Source organism: Berghia stephanieae, chromosome 9 (assembly GCF_034508935.2).
Source record: "Berghia stephanieae isolate SIO BIC M18660-M18661 chromosome 9, UCSD_Bste_1.3, whole genome shotgun sequence".
Lineage (NCBI taxonomy): Eukaryota > Metazoa > Mollusca > Gastropoda > Nudibranchia > Aeolidiidae > Berghia > Berghia stephanieae.
Genome location: NC_088368.1, coordinates 14580339 through 14601215, shown reverse-complemented (window position 1 = coordinate 14601215; position 20877 = coordinate 14580339). Strand labels below are relative to the sequence as shown.

General features: G+C 35.6%; 2 protein-coding genes across 4 annotated transcripts in view; both read left to right on the top strand.

The window, feature by feature from the left end:
• LOC144979741 (ATP-dependent RNA helicase A protein-like) overlaps nt 1–13926 on the top strand; it is a 36032-nt gene extending 22106 nt beyond the window's left edge. For all 3 annotated transcript variants that reach the window (XM_078926713.1, XM_078926712.1, XM_078926714.1), the window contains 11 exons: nt 699–797; nt 1908–2135; nt 3152–3349; nt 3625–4897; nt 5991–6270; nt 7038–7122; nt 7400–7498; nt 8565–8732; nt 9671–9786; nt 10911–11105; nt 12801–13926. In XM_078926713.1, the coding sequence (XP_078782839.1) occupies nt 699–797; nt 1908–2135; nt 3152–3349; nt 3625–4897; nt 5991–6270; nt 7038–7122; nt 7400–7498; nt 8565–8732; nt 9671–9786; nt 10911–11105; nt 12801–13212 (3153 nt within the window). In that variant the 3' untranslated portion in view covers nt 13213–13926. The remainder of the gene's footprint in view (nt 1–698; nt 798–1907; nt 2136–3151; nt 3350–3624; nt 4898–5990; nt 6271–7037; nt 7123–7399; nt 7499–8564; nt 8733–9670; nt 9787–10910; nt 11106–12800) is intronic.
• A 2995-nt stretch (nt 13927–16921) lies between these two features.
• On the top strand, nt 16922–20344 carry LOC144979740 (putative palmitoyltransferase ZDHHC24). The gene has a single exon (XM_078926711.1). It carries the CDS (start codon nt 17250–17252, stop codon nt 18111–18113), a length of 864 nt encoding a protein of 287 aa, XP_078782837.1. The 5' UTR covers nt 16922–17249; the 3' UTR covers nt 18114–20344.
• The last annotated feature ends 533 nt before the right edge of the window (nt 20345–20877 follow it).

The window sequence follows — 20877 nt, the reverse complement described above, 5'->3', positions numbered from 1 at the left end:
TCCCTTTATTTATCATCTTGGGTCTATCTTGGGGGGTAAAAAAACACGAGGTTACAAGGCATCAGTGACTGTGCAGGGTGCAAAGTTAGCTATGGGGTCCAGGTGTTTTGCTCATATAAAAAAATGAGATGACAACATTGGGGCTTGAACCTCTCTGGGGTGGAAGCACAATGCCATAATATCCACTGAGCTATCTCACCCGCATGCCATGTGTGTGTCATTTTGACATCGCGTCCGTTCTAAACAAATCAGTCCGGTTATTGCAGAATATATGAAGGAACTGGATCAAATGTGACAGTTTTATTATTCAGATTTCTTATGAAATTAGCAGTCTTTAATAGCCCCGTTTCTATAGTATGAAGTTGACAATAACATTTTTATGCTACCTTTTGGGTAGGACGCTAGTTTTGTGCAAAGTGCGTTCCGCCAGGTCTAACAGACCCAGCTACCAAATGACTGCAGTGTGGACAAGGGGTCAGAAAAAACAGTTTGGCTTAACCTCATTCCCTCTGAGCTGCAGGACCCCCCCCCCCCCTCTCATTTTCTATTTGACTAAAATTTCTTCATGTACTAGTTCATAACCCGCACTATTAGTAGGAATATTTGGAATGATTTCAAGGGAAAACCTCTGCACCATCGTTTAAAGCTTTATCATTAATCATTTACAATTTTAAGTCCAAATTTCTTTCTGTTTTCAGCTTCCCCCTCAACAAGTGGCCCTCAGCAATGAGCTGGAGCAACAGGTGGAAAGTTGTCTGCGCACGTGGAATGTTGAACCGATCACCAATTTTGATCCAGTAAGTAGTCAATAGGGGCCCAGATAGCTCAGACCACTCGCTTCACATGCAGGGTGCAAAGGTAGCTATTTAGTCCAAGATATGATCACTTGATCTTTCTACATTGCAGGGATCCAAGTTTTCTACTGATCCGCGGAATTCCGTGATTTCAATTATGTCAGTGAATTCCGAATCCATGATTGAAAAAAAAAACTCTGCTCCCAGGAAAAAATCTCAGTGATCAATGAAAAAAAGAAAATCCCCACACATACACTGTAGGTAGCATAAAACGTAACAATATCTCAGTCATTGACTATTGATTCTAGTTTTGTTGTTATGAGAGTTGTCTTGATCAGTTATTCTCTGTTGAATTAACTCTGGTTTTCTTTTATGAAAATGGATTAATATGATGACCAACCAGATGCTTAATCCATACTGATGTTGATGAAAAATGCTGTGCCATGCCAGACTACTTCCATCATTTGATAATCTAATACTAGTCCTAAAGTTTGTCTATCTGTGTCTTTTATGCAAATATTTAAAATATTTAACTATTGTAATGGTTGTATTTATGGTAGAAAAAAGTCGGTCACTCCGCAGCACACTATTTTTCAGTGGTTTGAAAATTTTCTAGCTCTGACAGTGAGATGACTTTTCGTTACTGTTTTTCAATGTCTGATTAAAAATAATTTCCTATTACTCTTAAACACAGATTTTGACCAAGACATCCGAAATTTCCAGTTACATTTCTTCTTCACCCTGAACCGCTGAACACAAAACGTTTTCGATTAAATAATGGCTTGGAGCATGTTTTAAAAATCTAATTTCATGATTTATTAGTTTGCCAAAGATGCCCTTGATAATGTTTTTTTTTTTTTTTTTTTTTTTGTTTGTTTGGCTCAGTTCCCTATAAATCGTTCCCATTAAATAGCAGCCATGAAATTGAGCAATTTTTTCAGATTTACCTTTTATCAGACAATTTGTGTCTTAATGAAAATCAAAACGACACCTTGATCTACCTCTAATAATTAGAAACAAATCTAACTGCACGAAAAAATTGACAAGTATGCCACTCATAACGATTACATAAGTCAGCAACCGGTTAAGAATGCATTTAAAAAAAATTTCCAGGCAGATCAACCATATCCTGAAATCCCTCCAGCACAAGGGGAGGGTCACGACGGTGAGGATGGTGAAAACCAAGGCCCTCCACCCGTGTCCCTCCTTTGTCATCAGGCTTTGGAAGAGTTTGAGCCTCGCATGAGGGCGGAGATGCCCGGTGTTGTCTCCTGGTCTCCACCTCTACCCAATTGGAATGCATGGGCCAATTGTAATATTGATGAAGGGCCATTGGCTGCTGTGAGTATTTGTGAATAATCATCTTGAATCAGAATGACATGTGGGATAACCTTCTCCTTCTCAACCATAGGAATATTGTCACATTCAATATGATGCAACCAATAATTTTCTCATTCTATTGTCATTTGTAAATGACAAAATTTATAGAAAATGTTTTACTATAGCTGCACAAACTTGATACTCTTGTTGTAGAGCTCATTTTGTTGAACAATATTATGTATAGAATATACTTGTTGCTCTATGTTTTAGTTTTTTTAGAAAAAGTTATTTTTGTGATAAGTGGGTGCGAAGTTCAGGGAAATTCAGAAAATATCTGGTAAGGAGAGAGTTAAGCTATCACGTAAAATTCTATTAAAGTTTTTTAAAATGCTTTCATTGAGGTTAATGAGTTTTGTGTCCTAAATGTTTTTAATTCTGGTTATTCTGCCCGGCACAGTACTAGATTGACATAGTCATAGCGGGTCATATTTTTACTTTTCTTTGTATGAGCTAAATTTAGATAATCCACGCTGATTTATGAACAGATAATATTAAAACACTGAATAGAAAGAATCCGTTCAAATGGAATAAAGAATAAAACAAATTTCTGAAAGGAAGTTAGAGTGAAAACAACCATGTAAACATCCAAAAAAAAGGACATAAAGTAGGTAAAGAATTTAAATAATAGTGAGACAGGGAATTACCATGAAAGTTTAATTTAAGTTCTGATTTATAAAGTAGATTTAAATAATTTCATTTCACCAACTGGTATTGAATGTTTTGCTACAGGAGAAAAGAAGCAAATTTAAAGATCAGGAAACATATCTGATCCACACCTCATTGCATTAATCACCCTTATCATTAAACGTTGAAAATAAAACGTATGCATTCACTATATATACATGCACAATATGGCTAAGTGTCGCTTAAGCTAAAATATAAAAGTGTGAAATATAAACAAAAGACATAATGTTCAAAAAATTTTTTTATATTTAGTTCATCACATGGTCTTTGTTTTTTTTTCAACTCATTCCTAGGCCACTCTAGAGCAAATCAGCTCAGACCTCAGCTCCAATATGCAACACCAATACAATGAGGATGATAATCTCAAGCACATGCTGCAAGAGAGATCTGCCCTTCCAATCCATAACAGTTGTCAGTACATTCTCAACCAGATCAAGAGTAGCCCTGTCACTTTGATCCGGGGAGAGACAGGCTGTGGAAAAACTACACAGGTTTGGAAAAGAATTGATTGACACCTGTCAACTCTCCCAGTTTTATTAATAAAAGAATTTCCTGATATTTATTATCATTCCCTATTTCCACCAATTTTCCAGATTTTTAAATAATATTTTTCTATTCACCTTCATCATTATCATCACTATCGCATCTTCATTTCAACCCCAGGTTTTCCAAAAAAAAAAAAACGTTTCCTGAATTTGGTCTCTGAAAAATTAGCAAGTCTGTAAATTAAAATAAGAATTATTTGATATCTCCCTCTATCAACCAGGTGCCTCAATTCATCTTGGATGACATGCTGAATGCTGGCTACGCTGCTCACTGCAACATTATTGTGACTCAGCCCAGGCGTATCAGTGCCATGTCCATTGCTGAGCGAGTCGCCATTGAACGATCTGAACCAATGGGTAACGCTGTCGGATACAGCGTCCGTTTTGACACAGTAATGCCCAGACCTTATGGTGGAATTTTATACTGCACCATTGGAACTCTCTTGAGGCGTTTGGAAGGAGGTCTAAGGGGTATTTCTCACGTCATCGTTGATGAAATTCATGAGAGAGATATCAACACTGACTTTTTACTTGTGTTGCTGAGAGATATGGTGAATGCCTATACCGACCTCCGTATTATTTTGATGTCTGCCACAGTTGACACAACTCTTTTCACAGAATACTTTGGAAATGTCTCAGTTGTTGAAGTTTATGGCCGGACATACCCGGTACAAGAATATTATCTTGAAGATTGTATAGAAATGCTTAACTTTATTCCACCACCAAGGGAGAGAAAAAATAAGAATAAGAACAACAAAGACGACGATGATGGTGGAGATGGTGATGATGATGACGAGGAAAATTGTAACAAAATCATCGACAGTGGTTACAAAGACTCTACAAGAATGGCAATGGCATCTCTACCGGAGAAAGACATTTCCTTTGAGCTTGTTGAAGCCCTTCTCCGATACATCAAATCTCTTGGTGTGCCCGGAGCTGTCCTCTTTTTCCTCCCGGGCTGGAACTTAATCTACATGCTGCAGAAACATCTAGAACAGCATCCAGAGTTTGGAAGCACCCGCTATCGCATCCTTCCCCTTCATTCTTCCATTCCACGGGAAGAGCAGAGGCGAGTATTCGATCCAGTTCCTGAAAATGTCACAAAAATCATCTTGTCAACAAATATAGCTGAGACTAGTGTGACTATCAACGATGTCGTTTACGTTATTGATTCCTGTAAGGTGAAGATGAAACTTTTCACCTCACACAACAATATGACCAATTACTCAACAGTCTGGGCTAGCAAGACAAACTTGGAGCAGCGACGTGGCCGAGCTGGTCGTGTGAGGGCAGGATTTGCTTTTCATCTGTGCAGCAAAGCAAGATTCAACCGTCTTGAGCAGCACACCACTCCGGAGATATTCCGGACACCTCTGCATGAGCTGGCGTTGTCCATCAAACTTTTGAGACTTGGACCGATTGGACAGTTTTTGGCCAAAGCTGTTGAACCTCCTCCTATTGATGCTATCATTGAAGCTGAGGTTATGTTGAGAGGTAATGTAATAATCCTTTTATTTATGTGATGACATAGGGAAATGAATCACGACGATTTTTCACTTTTAGAAATTTAATCGATTGACATACTTCTATGAACTTTTTCTATTTCATCTGGTGTAATTGTCATGGGTCAGTTGCTTATTGTCATTTGAGAAATGTGTTTTAGAAATTGAGAAAATGGGGATTATAGGTTGTACGAAGTATAAAGTTTTTGTCCCAATCAATGTTTGCAGAATTAAATGCTATTTTCATGAAAAGGGAACTTATTAAATGATAAAAATTGTAAATTTAAAAAATATAAATCCATCCAAAGTTCAAAAGCCATAAATATTTTCATTCAGAAGATAAAATGACAAATTTTGGAAATTGTGAGTTGACTCATTTTCCTGTGCTGTCATTCCCGTTTAATAAGCTGTATTACAATTTTTATTTTAAATTAACAAAGAGGTTCATAATTTGTCATGTAGTGTTACAGTAATTCTGCTATATTAAAACATTTCATCTCAGGAATCACAAGTTGTATGTGGTCCATAACATAATTGCGACATGGTCTATAGGAACAGTGTATGGATGACCTACAGCTTGTGGTTTATTTTTTTTTACAAAGTTAGTTTCTATGTCTGAGTTAAACATTAAAGAACAAAAATATTAAAATTCTCACACTGCAACTTTTTTCAAAAGTTCCATTAGATGCTGTATACTTTCATATTTGCACAGTAGTATGAAATTAAAATAGAATTCTAGCTGAAAACGAAATGTCATCTACCTAGATAGAATGAGTACCTTTAAGGAAGTGAGTCACATACATAATACATGCCTAACTTTCTCGAGTTCCCCATGATTGGAAATAGAACAATTTTATTCAATTTTCCATTCATATGAACTCGAGAGAGTTAATGGCATTGAATTCAGATTGTTTTTAAAAGAACTTAAAATCTTAAAACTACATATTGTAAATCATGATGATATATTAAGATGTACTGAAAAAAAAATAATTAAAATTTTTGTTTGATATATATATGTATATATATGTTTTGTTTTCTTTCTTTGATTATATTTTTAAAAAAGATTTGATATTTTGATTTTCCAGCAATGAAGGCTCTGGATGCCAATGATGAATTGACTCCCTTGGGTCGTATCCTGGCCAAGATGCCAATAGAACCACATTTGGGTAAAATGATTATATATGGCTGTATATTCTACGTTGGGGATGCCATGTGTACCATCGCTGCAAGCACCACCTTTCCTGAACCTTTTGTGGTTCCAACAGACCGGCGTCGACTAGGATGGGTGCACAAGAGTTTGGCAGGCAATAGGGCCAGTGATCACATTGCTTTACTCAATGCCTTCCAGATGTGGGAAGATGCAAGGTAAAAGATACTAGAATTTCTACTTGTAATTTTCAGTAGGCCAAGGAAGAAGATAAAAATAATTTCTACGTGCAGCTTAAAGTAAATCAAGGTAGAATATATAATTAATTTTTTACTCACAACTTTCAGTAGGCTAAAACAAATTGAGAGGATTTGATATTTAGTTTTTGGTCTCTGCTGATAAATGGTTCATTCACTAACAAAGTTATTTGAATAGATATCATGTGTGCAGCCGTGACCGCCCTGTTCACTCAGCCGTGATTGTTGGGTCTCTTAGATCTGGTGGGAAGTACTTTGTGATAGACTAACAACCTCTCCTATAGGTTAAAAGCCTTTGAAATTGTCTATTTAAAGTTGGTGGGAAAAGGCCTCTGCATGTCCATTTATCTTGACTGGGCTTAAAGAGGCCCCCCTCCTGTCTATTTTACTGGCTTTTTTTATGTACAATTTATTGCCTTTAACTTTCACAATTTTTTTTAATGTATAAATTTCCTAGTCAACGTAACTTAAAGGCTGTAACTTAGTTTTGACTAGTTTAATTTCATTAAATAAAGTGCAAACTACTAATGGAAATGTATAGAATCTTTAAGATGTTTATCTTTATATAGTCAAAAATAGTCACTGTGAACCGATTTTCCTGGACTGTCACACATATTCTGTTTGCCTCATGAAACAAAAATGAAATCTTTTTCTTTATTTTGTTGCCATCGATCATCAATCAATAATTTGAATATTAAAATTGTTTATTTACCATCCAATCCTTAAAGATCTGGCGGAGAGCATGCTGAAATGAACTTCTGCGAGGCCAAATCTCTGAACGTCATGACGTTAAGAATGACTTGGGAAGCCAAGGTATGAATTCTCATCATTACACTATGAAAGTAGTCTTGTTTTCAATAATTACATGTCTTGTTATTATTATTATTATTATTATTATTATTATTATATTATTATTATTATTATTATTATTATTATTATTATTATTATTATTATTGTTGTAATTATTGTTGTTGTTGTGGTAGTAGTAATAATGATAATACTAGTAAGTAGTAGTAATAGAGTCATTGTTATTTTTCTTATGGCAATAAGGGATTTTTATATCATTTATCTCATCTTATTTCCCTCTTAGAACCAACTGAGAGACATCCTCACAATGTCTGGATTTCCTGAGGAAAGCCTCCTGCCCCAGGCCTTCAATTTCACTGGCCCTGATAACAGACTGGATATTGTAAGCATCGATTTAAGTTAAAAGAAATTCAGAAATGTACAAAAATGAATATAACAGCAGAATGTTTCAGACTCAAAACACCTTTTCAGCCAATAACAAAATAAGTGTTTTAAATTTTTATTTTATTTTGTTTTTAACAGAAGAAAGGTTTTGAGCGTCCAAAATGTTTTTCTATAACTTTTATAATTCATTTTTTTTTTTTTACTCTTTACAGTCAATAGCTTCCAGCATCTTAGTATTCATATTAAAATTTTTTTTTTTTTTTTTTAATGTGAGCATTTACATAGGGTGTGACATCTAAAAATGTGGTCAAAGATCTTTACAAAAGGTCCCAAGCCATCCCCAACACTTAAAATGTAGCAGGAGATGTGATGCCTGTAAAATGCTCTCACAATATTTTTTTGACAGAAGCAAATTTGATACCAGTCAGGTGGGTATAAATATTACAACAGTATAATGCGAAAAAATGAGTAAATATCTTTTTCCAGGGACTCAATGTATTACGCAAGGAAACTCGAACCAAGCATCTGCAGGTCAGAAGCCAAGTGTCATACCATAAGACCACAAAGATACACAGTGTTTTAAGAAGTATTATAAAATTTATGTCCGGAACTGAATGTGAAACTCGTTTTTTATTTGGTCTTTTCTATTTTTACCCAGATTCAAATGAATGTTATAGTTATATGGTATTGATTTTGTTTTTTGAGGGTTTTTTTTCTTTTTCTGTTGGTGTTTTTTTCTCTTCTTTGTTTATTTTGTAATTGTTCATGAGTCTTCAGTTTCCTTATTACTATTTTTAACAGGCTTCCCACAAGGTCGGGGTAATCAGGGAAAAGATCTGAAATTTTATTATTTTCCTCTCAGGTTTGGAAATGTGTTAATTTAGGTATATTAGGTCTTGAAATGGTCAGGGAATTTGTTTTTTTTTCCTAATTTGTCAGTGTAAAGTTTTTGATAATCACGCACTTGCTCACAATATACCACTTCACTACACATATACCTTGGTGTGTGAGTAAGGCTTAATACTTTATGATTTATTTTTATGTTTTTCTTAATCCTCACTCAGGCTATCACCCTGTTATGTGTGGGTCTCTACCCCAATATCTGCTTCCACAAGGAAAAAAGAAAGGTTCTCACACAAGAGTCCAAGGCAGCTCTCGTTCACAAATCCTCCGTCAATTGTTCAAATTTTGCTATAGAGTTCCCTTCTCCTTTCTTCATTTTTGGAGAAAAGGTAAGTTGTGATATGTATGTTTGTTTGTTTCTTTTTTGTTTGTCTTTGTATTAGATATTATTTTGCCTGTTAAATTTTAACTTTCAAGTTTTGCATCTTTTAAGTAATATATGATGTAATTTTTTTATATGAAAGGATAGATTTTAAGTTCATCACAGTAATTTATATGCATCACAATTGTCGAGTGTGGTACAAGAATCCTTAAGAATTTTTGGTAATGAATTTGGATCCTGGGTGCAGATGAGAATTTTCTGACTCCCCTGTCCATCCAGCCATAATTTTGTAGCTGGGTTTGTTAGATCAGGCAGAAAGTACTTTGCCATAAACCAGCATCCTATCCAAAGGGTGGCAAGCAATGCTATTGTTCATTTAATGCTTTAGATTCAGGCCCTAAAGTTTCGAATTCTCTCTCCAAAACAGTAAGAGATGCACCAAACATCACTTTTTAAAATATCTAGATTAAAACAGTTATTTTATGAGAAATGTCTTGCATCGTGCCTTTTATTTTATTTTATTATCTGTTTTATTTTTATGTCTCAATTGATGGTTTGTGTGTTATTAGATTATTGTTACAAATATTTGATTTTATGTCATGATATTTTTGCCAATGTAAAAAATAACGATAAGTGTTGAATTCAACACATCGTTATTTTTTCCTTCGAGTTTCAAGCGGCAACATTTTCATTATTGCCAATGTAAAGCCCATAGAGCATGACATCATCATGATTATAACTATGTCCTGTAGAAATGTTATTTATTATTATTTTTAGTGTCCTATCCAAAGCATGTAGTTGCTTTTGGCACTGTAGAAACTGTGATGAGCTCCAGCTCATTGAGCCTTATGGATTCAGTAGTGTTTAAAAAAAGATGTTTCTATAAAGGTATTGATAATTTCCACACGTTTACCTTTAAAAAAAAAATTGATTTCACCCCTTTAGATTCGAACAAGGGCTGTTTCCTGTAAACAGATGACCAATGTGTCAGCCATCCAGTTGTTGCTATTTGGCTCCAAATCTGTGGTCAAACAAGGAGAGGATATTATACTTGACAAATGGTAGGTGTGGTTTGTTCAATTATCACATGTAAAGTTGTCCTTTCTTGTCAGCGTTAAGGTCTAGGGGTTTGATGCTTGGCTCTTGACTCGTAGATCTGTGGTTTGAGTCCTGCTGTGTACTTCGCAAAGTTGAGTCCTTGGACAGACTTCTGTGCTAAGACATCGGTGATCATGGTACACCATTCATCTCTCTGATCAGATAACCTCAGAAAACTAATATTATTCTTCTCTTTCTTTGTCACCCAGCTGTTCAAACTATTCAAATATGTTTTTGTTGGTCTACCTTTACTCTTTTTACCTTCTATCTTTCCTCTGAGAGCAAGATGTTCAATACATTTATGTCGATTTAGGTGCCCTAAAAATTGCATTTGTCTTTTTCTTATTGTACGAATTAATAACCTTTTAGTTTCAGCTTACTCTAATACTTCTTCATTAATTTTCTTCTCTGTCCATGATATTTTTAACATCCTTCTAAGAAACCACATTTCTGCTGCGTCCAGTTTCTTTCTAATGTCCGCTGTAATTGTCCAGCTTTCGCAGCTATATAATAATACTGACCATACATCGGCCTTCAAAATCCTATATTTTGTTGTATTGAGATATTGTGGTTTTTAAAAATTAGACTCATGTTATTAAAACTATCTTTAGCTATTGCAATTCTTTGTTTTATTTCTGTGCTACATCTGGACAGACTATCTGCTTATATTTTTTTGCCATGATCAGATGTGCGCCTGGCCATTAACAGCGTTGTTTCTATTGTATTAAAAAATATAGAATTATAAAATCACCCTACTAGCATCATGTAAAGCTGTTGGCTTAGGTCTGATAGGCATTTTGAGAACATTAAGTGGGTATTGTGCTTCATTAAAGCTTGAGTTTTTTTTTTGTTTTTTTTGTTTTTTTAGGATGGGGGGGGGGGGGGGGTATGTTTAATAAATCAATAAATTAAAACTATATTTGAGGTTATGCATTAGCATTTTTTTTTTTTTTCTTAACATCTTCAAAACAGTAGAATTGATGCCATAGTAGAATTATTTATAGAGCATTATTATTATTATTATTATTATTATTATTATTATTATTGTTATTTGTAAAGTACATTGTCTAAAATGTAATTTCTCCAGGATCAATTTAAGCATGAGAGCAGATACGGCTGCCAAGCTGGTTGCCCTTAGGCCCCCGTTGGAAGCATTGGTGGTTCGAGCCACTAAGGACCCTGAAGCCATAGCTACCCCTGGACCCCAGGAAGAAAACCTGTTGGGCCTCATTAGAGCCTTGTCACGAGCACAAGCAGGCAAATATGGCTGTGAATCTAGCGGGTACGTATGATTCCTATTGGTTTATCTCCCTTGTATGATCTTAATTTATTCTATGACTAGAGGTAAAATGCTCATGACATATGCCAGCCAGATTAAACATTTTTTAAAAAGTCAGCCACCAGGCCCTTGGAGCCAGAGTTTATCCCAGTTTCTATTCCGTGAAATGGACTGTAGCAATTGCTTGCTATCCTTTTGGATAGGACACTAGTCTATCACAAAGTACTTTATGCCAGATCTAACAGACCCAGCTACCCAATCACTGCTGGGTGGGCAGGTTGATCAGAAAAAAAAATCTCGACTGCACCCGGGATCGATCTTGATCCCTTTTTTCGTGTAAGCGAGTGCTCTACCAACAGCTATTGGGACCCCCGCGGACTAGTTGATTTTAAGCAAGTTTGACTCTACACATTATCAACGGAACCCACTTAGATAAAGAGCAGAAAATTTGGGGACCAACAAGTGATGTTGACTGTAAGAGTGTTGACTTTATGCAGATTCCACTGAATTTCGGAATGAAAAAATTGAAGATTTAAGGCCAAAATGATGAGAATAAAATATTTCGAATTTCATGAAATTTAAGGAACTAAACTCTCTGTCTGTTATATTTTATTTCAAATTTTATTAGATAAGATTAAATGGAATATTAAGCACCTCGACCACTCTAAATAAATATCAATTTGAGTCATTCATAATCTCAAAATCTCTCCATTATGACAGGATAATTTAGGTGCTTGAAATTGAATATATATGCCCAAACTCTAAGACTTAGGTTTTATTTATTTGTTTTGTTTAGAAGAAAGTGTGCAGCATCCTGAGAAGCAAAAATGTAATATTTCATATTTTGCTTCTTTAAATTCATTTGTCAGCATCTAGTTCATTCCGATACAGTACTAGATTGAACAGTGGGTCATACTAGTTCTGACAAGCATCATTGATTTTCTAAGATTTGTGTGAATAAAAGGCTCTATATTATGTTTTTAATACAATGAGTTCCAAACTATCTCTTCCAAAATCACAAACAATTAAAAAAACAAACTGTAAAGATGAAAATCAGTAGGTGCAGCTGTGGATTATTAAGTTCGTTTTTGGCAGCTTGAAGCAGATTTGAAGATCAGTGCACTGTCAAGGCATTTGGTTTCTTCAGTAACTAACTAGTGAAAAAAATAAATTTAGTAAACTGGAACAACAAGCCAAAATTAAAAGATCAAAAACAAAAACAAAAAAGAGAGAGAGAGAGATAGAGAGAGAGAGAGTGAATAGGGTTTTAGGATAAGTGAGTTTTCCTTTTTTTAAAAGTATTTTTTTCACTAATGATATTGTTGTTGTGTAGAAGCGATCAAGCTCAGACGAAGATTTTCCCGTAACTAACACTACACAATATATTTTTATTATGGTGTTTCTAAGATACCCGACGTATGCACAACACAATATGCATAACTCAAAACTCCCAAAAAGTAGAAAATGGTAGGGGCTGCCTGAAGCCTGTCATCGTGAAAATACTAATGAAAGAGTGAAAATGGAGAGGCTTTGTATAGGAAGCCTCTACGAAGCCTCTCTGTTCTCACTCTTTCGTTAGTTTCTAAACTCCCAAATTCACACACACAGCCAAACAACTACAATTCATGTTACAATGCAAACATGCATCTGTTGTTACTGTTATGTTTGATTTTGTGTATTTTTTTATCTCATCTACAGAGGTAACAATTTCAACAGAAGTCGTCCTCCTCCCAAGATGGCTCGCATGGATTCTGGATTTAGGGGTGGTTATGGTGGTGGAAGAGGGGGTGGGGGCTATGGTGGAGGAAGAGGTGGTTTTGGTGGTGGCTGGCGTGGGGGACGTGGCGGATATGGTGGGGGTGGTGGTTATGGGGGTAGTGGTGGCGGGGGTGGTTATAGGGGTGGTGGTGGTGGCTATTGGGGTGGTGGTGGTGGTTTTGGAGGAGGGAGGGGTGGATTTGGAGGAGGTGGTGGTGGTGGTTTTGGAGGAGGAAGTGGTGGTGGTGGTTTTGGAGGAGGAGGTGGTGGTGGTGGTGGTTTTGGAGGAGGAGGTGGTGGTTATAGTGGTGATGGTGGTTATGGTGGTGGGGGCAATAATGGTGGATATTAAATGTTGGTTAGTTTGTTTTTTTCAAATAACTGAAATACAATTTACATCCCCTCTAAACTGACTTTTGCTGGGTTGATGTTCATCATGAAAAAAAACGTGTCTGTTTCTTAATTATCGTATATTTTATTTTTAAAATGACATTACTATTCATTATTGTCAACTTTGTCATGGAAAAGTTAAACTATCAACCATGATTTTTTCTTCTTCTCTTTTTTCTTTTCCTGAAAATTAATTTATTAATTGGTTAATTGATATTAAAAAAAATTCTTTTTGTTTTTGTTTTTTTTCGTCCAGACCTGCAGTTGGACAACAGGTGTTTAACTTTATTCTTTTCTTCTTTTTTTTTTCGTTTTCGGGGGGGGGGGGGGGGGGGGGGCTTTCTACACTCCATGGTGTTTGACAAGAATTTTTCTTATTTTCTGTTTTCATTGTATAACATACATCATTGTTTTAAATGTTGTGATTTTCAATTACTGTCATTGTGTGTTCAATTCACTGTATTGATAAATTGGTCTTTCTACACTCCATGGTGTTTGACAAGAATTTTTCTTATTTTCTGTTTTCATTGTATAACATGCATCATTGTTTTAAATGTTGTGATTTTCTACTACTGTCATTGTGTGTTCAATTCACTGTATTGATAAATTACAATATGCTATTTTAGCCAAGCGGTTGTTATCAAGGTAGAGAAATAAAATATTGAAATCGTGTCAATTGAGATTTCCCCCTTTATTTTTGATTCACTACATGACATGAGAAAGAAAATTCACTTTATTCATCCTTAAGCATAGCTGCCAGATATCCGATAATTATCAGATTTCCCATATTTCGATTTTCCGCTATTCTGACATTAGGATCAACTAGCTCCTCATATTTTGGATATTGACGGTTATTCCTGCCATCATGCACATATGCCTCTAAAATACTATATGTGCCTTTCATGGCTGAAAGTCTATTTTTTAATATTATTTTTATGGACAAGATAGGAAATTTCTGCCTGTATTCAAAATGGTACTCTTTTGGTAAAATATGTACCATTTTGAATACAGGCAGAAATTTCCTATCATGTAATATTTCGTAACTTTCCTTCTTTTTTCAAACTTTTGGGAAGTAATCTTCCATTATTGAAATATCTCTTTGGCAGCTTTACTTCAGGGGAAATGTATCTTTATGATCTATTCCAAGGGAAGATTGGAATAACCCAGGTGTCAGTACTGCAAAATGAGCAGGGTCAGGTGACTTGGTCAAAGTCACAGTATGTGGGGTTCCTGACCTCCCATAGTGGGCTGTTGGTCACTTACTATATCTTCACATTATGTGGGGTTCCTGACCTCCCTTAGTGGGCTGTTGGTCACTTACTGTGTTGTCTATCCCCTATACTTGTTTTCTGTCTTTGTCTTAGAATGGGATTACTTAGTTTTGTCCTAGTCCCTGGCTGTGAGGGAAGCAGTCAAATGTACAGGTAGACTTTTGGGAGATGATATTTTTTGTCTTGTAAATTATCTCTCTGTTATGCACTATATTATATTTTCTACATATATATGATTTGTAAACATTTGAGCATTCTTAGTGGGACCCGTGCTTGTGTAAGATGAGACGTTTAGTGAATTCCAAACTAAGTATACTGATAGTGTGCTCTTGGAATCTACATCTGTTCCCTTTGTGAACCAATTCCCCTTTGTCTTACTTTTTTCTTAGGTACTTTAATTGCATTTCTAGAACTATCTTGTTTTCCTCCTTTTTAATGGCGCTGATATGATTTAAATGTGTTGCAAGCTCCGTAAAACCATTAAAAGAAGACAAAGTCACAGTGTGGTGGGAAATAGAACACAGTATACCTAATGGGTACGAAGCAAAGACCATACTCCTGAGTCGTGCTGCCCCCATTGACTTTTTACCTTTGATCATTTTTCAATGACTGCCATATTGTACTTATGGGTGTAACGGTCAAATGTATTAATTTTGGAAGAGGATACTTTAGTTTCTTTCCTTCTATATCATCTTTCTGTTTGTGTACTGTTTTAGTGTATGTTTTGAAAATATGGTAACATTTTAGTGTCTTCCTCTTAATGCATGGAATACTGTGCTCGAGTCACGACGAGACTTTACTTTTAGGTGATCTCGATCTAAGGATACTGATAGTGTGCTCTTGGAATTTACTTCTGTTTCCTGTGATGCAATTAAAACGAGTATCAATCACCAATGGTCTTGGAGCACTCACTATCCCTGAATTATGTTGAAAAGTTCAATAGAAGAAGAATTACCATAATTTTGGATAACCACGACCAAGATATAATCCGTACAGTAAATAAGAGACCATCACTCTTCAATCTTTCACTTTTAACAGATTCCGTTTAATTTGCTCAAAGGACTTTACACGTGATCCCAAGAGAACAGCAGCATTAAACAAGTAGTACATATAACTTCTAACTCTAAAGGTTTTTAAGCGCCTCTGGGCACTATTTGTGGATACCGGCGCTATTACTTTTTTTTTCTTGCAGTATGGCACTATTAGGTACACAGCATTTCAATATTTTCAGATATTTGTATTGTAAGGCACTGTACACATTGACATAATAATTTTTTTTAGATCAACTTGTGGATGGAGAAAACTCTTTGCCATTGATGGAATGTGTAAGTGAGGTATATATCTTGTGGTTTGACACTCGCTTTCGGATCGGAAGGTCCTGGGTTCAACCCTCGCTCAGCGCATAGTTGAGTCCTTGGAAAAGGCTCTTTATTCACATTCTCTCACCGTACTCGGGTGTAAATTGAGTATCTGGCTGTTAACAGCGTTGTGTATGTCGGAAAAAATGTAATGTTGCCTAACAGGCGTCGTGTCTCGTTCTACATGTTATGTGTTGCTGTTGGTCAGGGACCCCTTGTAAAGCGCTTTGAGCACGTTTAGTGGATATTGCGCTATATAAAAACTCAATTATTTTTTTTTTGGGGGGGGGGGGAATGTGAAGTATGGATAAAACAAAGCGAATTATAATTATTCAGTTATATTTTGATTTAAAGGGTCCCGATAGCTCAGTTCGTAGAGCACTTTTTCACAATCAAAGGGACCTGGATTAATCCCAGATGGAGTCAAAAATGTGTGTCCACCCAGCAGTGATTGGGTAGCTGGGTCTGTTAGACTTACCGCGTCCTACCAAAAAGGTAGCAAGTAATTGCTGTTGTACATTAAATGTCATGGAAACCAGTATAAACTCTGGCACCAAGCGAGAGAGATTTGAATATATTATCATACACATATGTGTATAATTCATTGACTTTGTAGTAATTAGCTACATAATGCTTTTTCTTCACCACACCATCATTATTCTTATATTTACATCATATTTATTTCTATATGAAGTTGGAAGTGCAGGTTGTAGCGCCAAGTTAGGACACCTCCCTCTTCTATATCTTTACCGTCTTTTTTTTCCCAATGTAGTTCATTTTGATTGAAAGTTGGTTGATTCAACATATCAAAATTTTGTATGGGGTACATTGTGGAAACCAATTTGAGTGTCTCCCATTTAGCAGGGCCAGAGACTGGTGCGGAAAATGAATGGGGGTCTTCTATCTGCTTGTGTCTGATTATTAATTTATTATTAGAATCCATTTAAACTTAAACCATACGAGCACGAGTAAAACTCTTGAAGTTTACATTCTGCCAGCTTTAATTTTTAAGTCAATAATTGTTCTCATCAGATAAGTAGCCTGTATGCAGGTCTCGTCCCAACGTGTTATTTTTTTTTTCTCTCTTTATCACATTTATCTATTCATTATTTTTTTTCCTTTGTTCCTGTCCGGCTCGCCATTCCAAGTAACCACGGTCTTTATTTTGCGCCCCTAGACACTTCTATAAGATTTTATACTTCATGTTTGAAGAGCGTCACTATTCTCCAACCATCAACAAACTCGGCACACCCTCGACGACGGATCAGCTCAGCTAACCTCTAATTCTAATCATCAATTTGGAACCAGGAAGATATTACACGAATTTCCTTCAAAGTATCGTAGCATTTTGCTACTAGTCTATTTCAAAGATGGGAATATTCATCCATAGACATCTACCGAAATGTTACACGGATTTAGCTGCTTTTATTTTTCTTTTGGGTGCAGTTCACACAATTGGATTTTTCGAGCTGCTCGTCGTTCTGCCTACTGTCTCTGTACCCCACGCACAATACAGTGGGACCGATTTAGGTTATTATTTCCACGTTCTAAATGGATTTTTGATATACTTCAATGTAATGCTGAGTTTATACAAAGTGATCATGACTGACTCCTCGATAAAAGGTAGATTTCTACCTTCGACACTGAAACCAGGCTGGCGGTTTTGTGTTATCTGTGAATGTAATGCCCCTGCCAGATCTTTTCACTGCCATACTTGCAATACATGTATCCTAAAGAGAGATCACCACTGCACCTTTACAGGTTACTGTGTGGGATATTACAATCAGCGATACTACGTTTCTCTCTTGTTGAACTGCGCTATAGCTGCTGTATACTCCTGTTTCTTGAATGTTGACTATTTATATCATCTGTTTGGAGAAGTATCATTCAAAACTGTTCTAAATATTTTGTTTCCTATGATATCATGGATGTTTCTTGCAGATAACACTATCACAGCTCTTCAGACATTTGTCACCTCGCTAAGTCTTGTTGGATTATTCATGAGTTGCGGATTACTTGCTTATCACCTCATTAACATTTTCCATGGACAAGTAGTTTATGAAAAAACATTTAACATAGCACATTATGATTTAGGATGGAAGGAAAATTTTAGACAGGTGTTTGGTACATGTTGGCATTATGCATGGATTTCTCCATTGATAATTTCGCCATTGCCCAGTGATGGTATTGAATTTTCAACAAAGGATACTTTCGAAAGTATGAAGGCTTTATGAACAAATTGTAACAGAAAAAGAAAAACTTGAGAAAGAAATGCTATAAATCCAAGCTCTTTAATTTAACCTTTTGTAGTTGCTAATAGCTAAACAATCCATCCACTTGTATTTGTATTTGTATCTAAATGAGCGTAGTCAAAACTAAAAGTACTGTGTAGCACAGATATATTGACATTAGGGAGCGTCATTCGACACCCGAGTTTCGGATGTATTTTGTCACAGGATAATTTCGACACCCGAGTATTGGGTGTATTGTGTCACAGGATAATTCGACACCTGAATTTGGGGTGTGGATTGTTAGCAAAGAATTCGGCATCCCAAGCAGGGTAGAATTTTTTTTCGTAAAATATATTGTTGTTGTTTTCTTGGAGGTGGGGGGGGGGGGGGGGGGGTGTGTGACAAAAATCCTACAATCGTTCGTCTTTGCAAACACACAAACCATCATATGCACGACCATATCTATCTCTCTCTCTTGCTTTCTTTCTATCACAAGCACACACATACGCTCTCTCGTGCAAGAAAACATTGATCACACTAACCCCCTCGCCGCTCTCTACTGAACCTAGGTTTACACACTTGAGACACATCAACACCCCCACCCACCCCATCCTGAGTATAGATAATAGGCGCTTGGCTAAGAAGTTCACAATATTGCCATCCGGAAGTATAAGTATAACGGACCAACACACAATACGATGTGTAACCTTGAATGTTTATAGATAGTGTGCATTTGGCTAAGAAGCTCACAACATTACCATCCAGAAATATAATGGACCAACACACAAAACTATGTTTAACCTTAAACTTTTATAGTCTGGTTAATACAGTTTAGTGAGAATTACTCATAAACGTGGATGTCAAAAAAACAATTACGATCACCCGCCGCTGCGTTGTGTGGCCTTGAGCAAGTCATCTCGCTCTAGCTCAATTTGCGGCGCTGCACTGCGGGTGATGCCTGGGTAATTCTAGTCTTCCCTTGAAATAGACCCTTGTGACAAATTTCCCCTATGGGATGAATAAAGATAATAAAGTAGAACAAATAGAGAATACCCTGAATTCCTAGTAACATTTTGTTGTCGTTGAGATGTATCTAAGAATTCGGGAGACCCTTTGAGAGTATTGTATTATGTACGTTGTTGGAATTCTTTTCATTCTTCGCAAACACCACATTTTCTCTTTCAGTCATACAACATCATTGGCATTGTTTTGTTACGATGTAAATTTCTCTAAGATTGCATTGCTTGTGTAATTTATGATTTGATTTCTTTCGATCTTCTGTCCATCAAGAATCCAATTTGAAAACTTAGACAGATTGATGCTATTCCCTATATATGTATAATTCACACGACACAGGATGCATTGACTCTGTTTCTTAATAACCACGCAGTCTTGCTGATTTCTTGTTGTTGATAAGCCGCTTTCACGTCTTGTCCGTTTCTGTTTTCATCGAAATTTTAAATACCAAAGAAAAATGAGTTTCATCCTCTAATTCCTTGATCCTTTCAAGGAACTCATCGCTTGATGAGAATTTTGCCCCCTAAAAGATTGAAGTCGACCGTCTATCCATATTTTTACAAGCAAGAAATCAAGAAATGACTGATGGTGACTGTGGACTGCAACTGACAAGGAAAGCGATTGATTTGATTTCCCTGGTTTTGTACTGTCACACATACTGCCCATGCGTGATTCGGGTGTCGAATTATCTGGTGACAAAACAACTCATGTTAAATCTGTTTACAGTAAATTGATTCCTCATTTTGATGTCATAATCTTCATTCATATATTCACCTTTTTGATTTCTCAAAGTAGTGGTTCTGGGTAGGAAGCTCTGTGTCAAACAGGACAATACCTTCAGGTTGTTGTTTGGGTATATCGGTGCGAGTCCTGATTGCTGCCATTGCCACTTTCTAGATTCTGTTGACAGGATTGTTTCTTAATCTTTACCATTGGAAACAGGGCTTTTTGTGATGTCAGCAATGAGAATGCCGATAAATACTTTTCTATCTATTTCAACATATTTTTATCAAAGTTAAATCGCATTCCTCTGATGAAAGGATGTAACTTAGGCTTTGAAACACATGTTGATGGAAAAGGTCATTTGTCCACCCTGTTGCATATCATTGGCCAATAATATCTTGGTTTTATTTAGTTTTTAAAAAGTTATTTATAACATTGCAATGTCTCTGCAGAATTGTCTTGTGGTGAAGTCTGTGTGGATTTGTGAATCCTACTTTAAGGCTATTATATATATATATATTATAATATATATATATATATATATATATATATATATATATATATATATATATATATATATATATATATATATATATATATATATATATATATATATATATATATAATATATATATATATATATATATATATAATATATATATATAATAGCTTAAGTAGATATATATATATAATAAAATATAATATATATATATATATATATATATATATATATATATATATATATATATATATATATATATATATATATATATATAGCACTTTTAAAATATTGAAGAAAAGGGATTTTAACTTTGTTTGTGCAATGTTGATATTAAAAAAAAACTAATATTGCTGTGCTGCACTGTATAGTTGCTGAATTGCTGGAAGGAGAGTGTACGTGTCTACTGTTGAAGGTTACAAGAGTATGAAATTTAAAAAAACAATTATTCCTGTCAACAAAAGGCTTTCACAAACTCATCTTTAGCTTATTTATTAAAGATAGAGGTTGCGATTTGTATCCCAATGC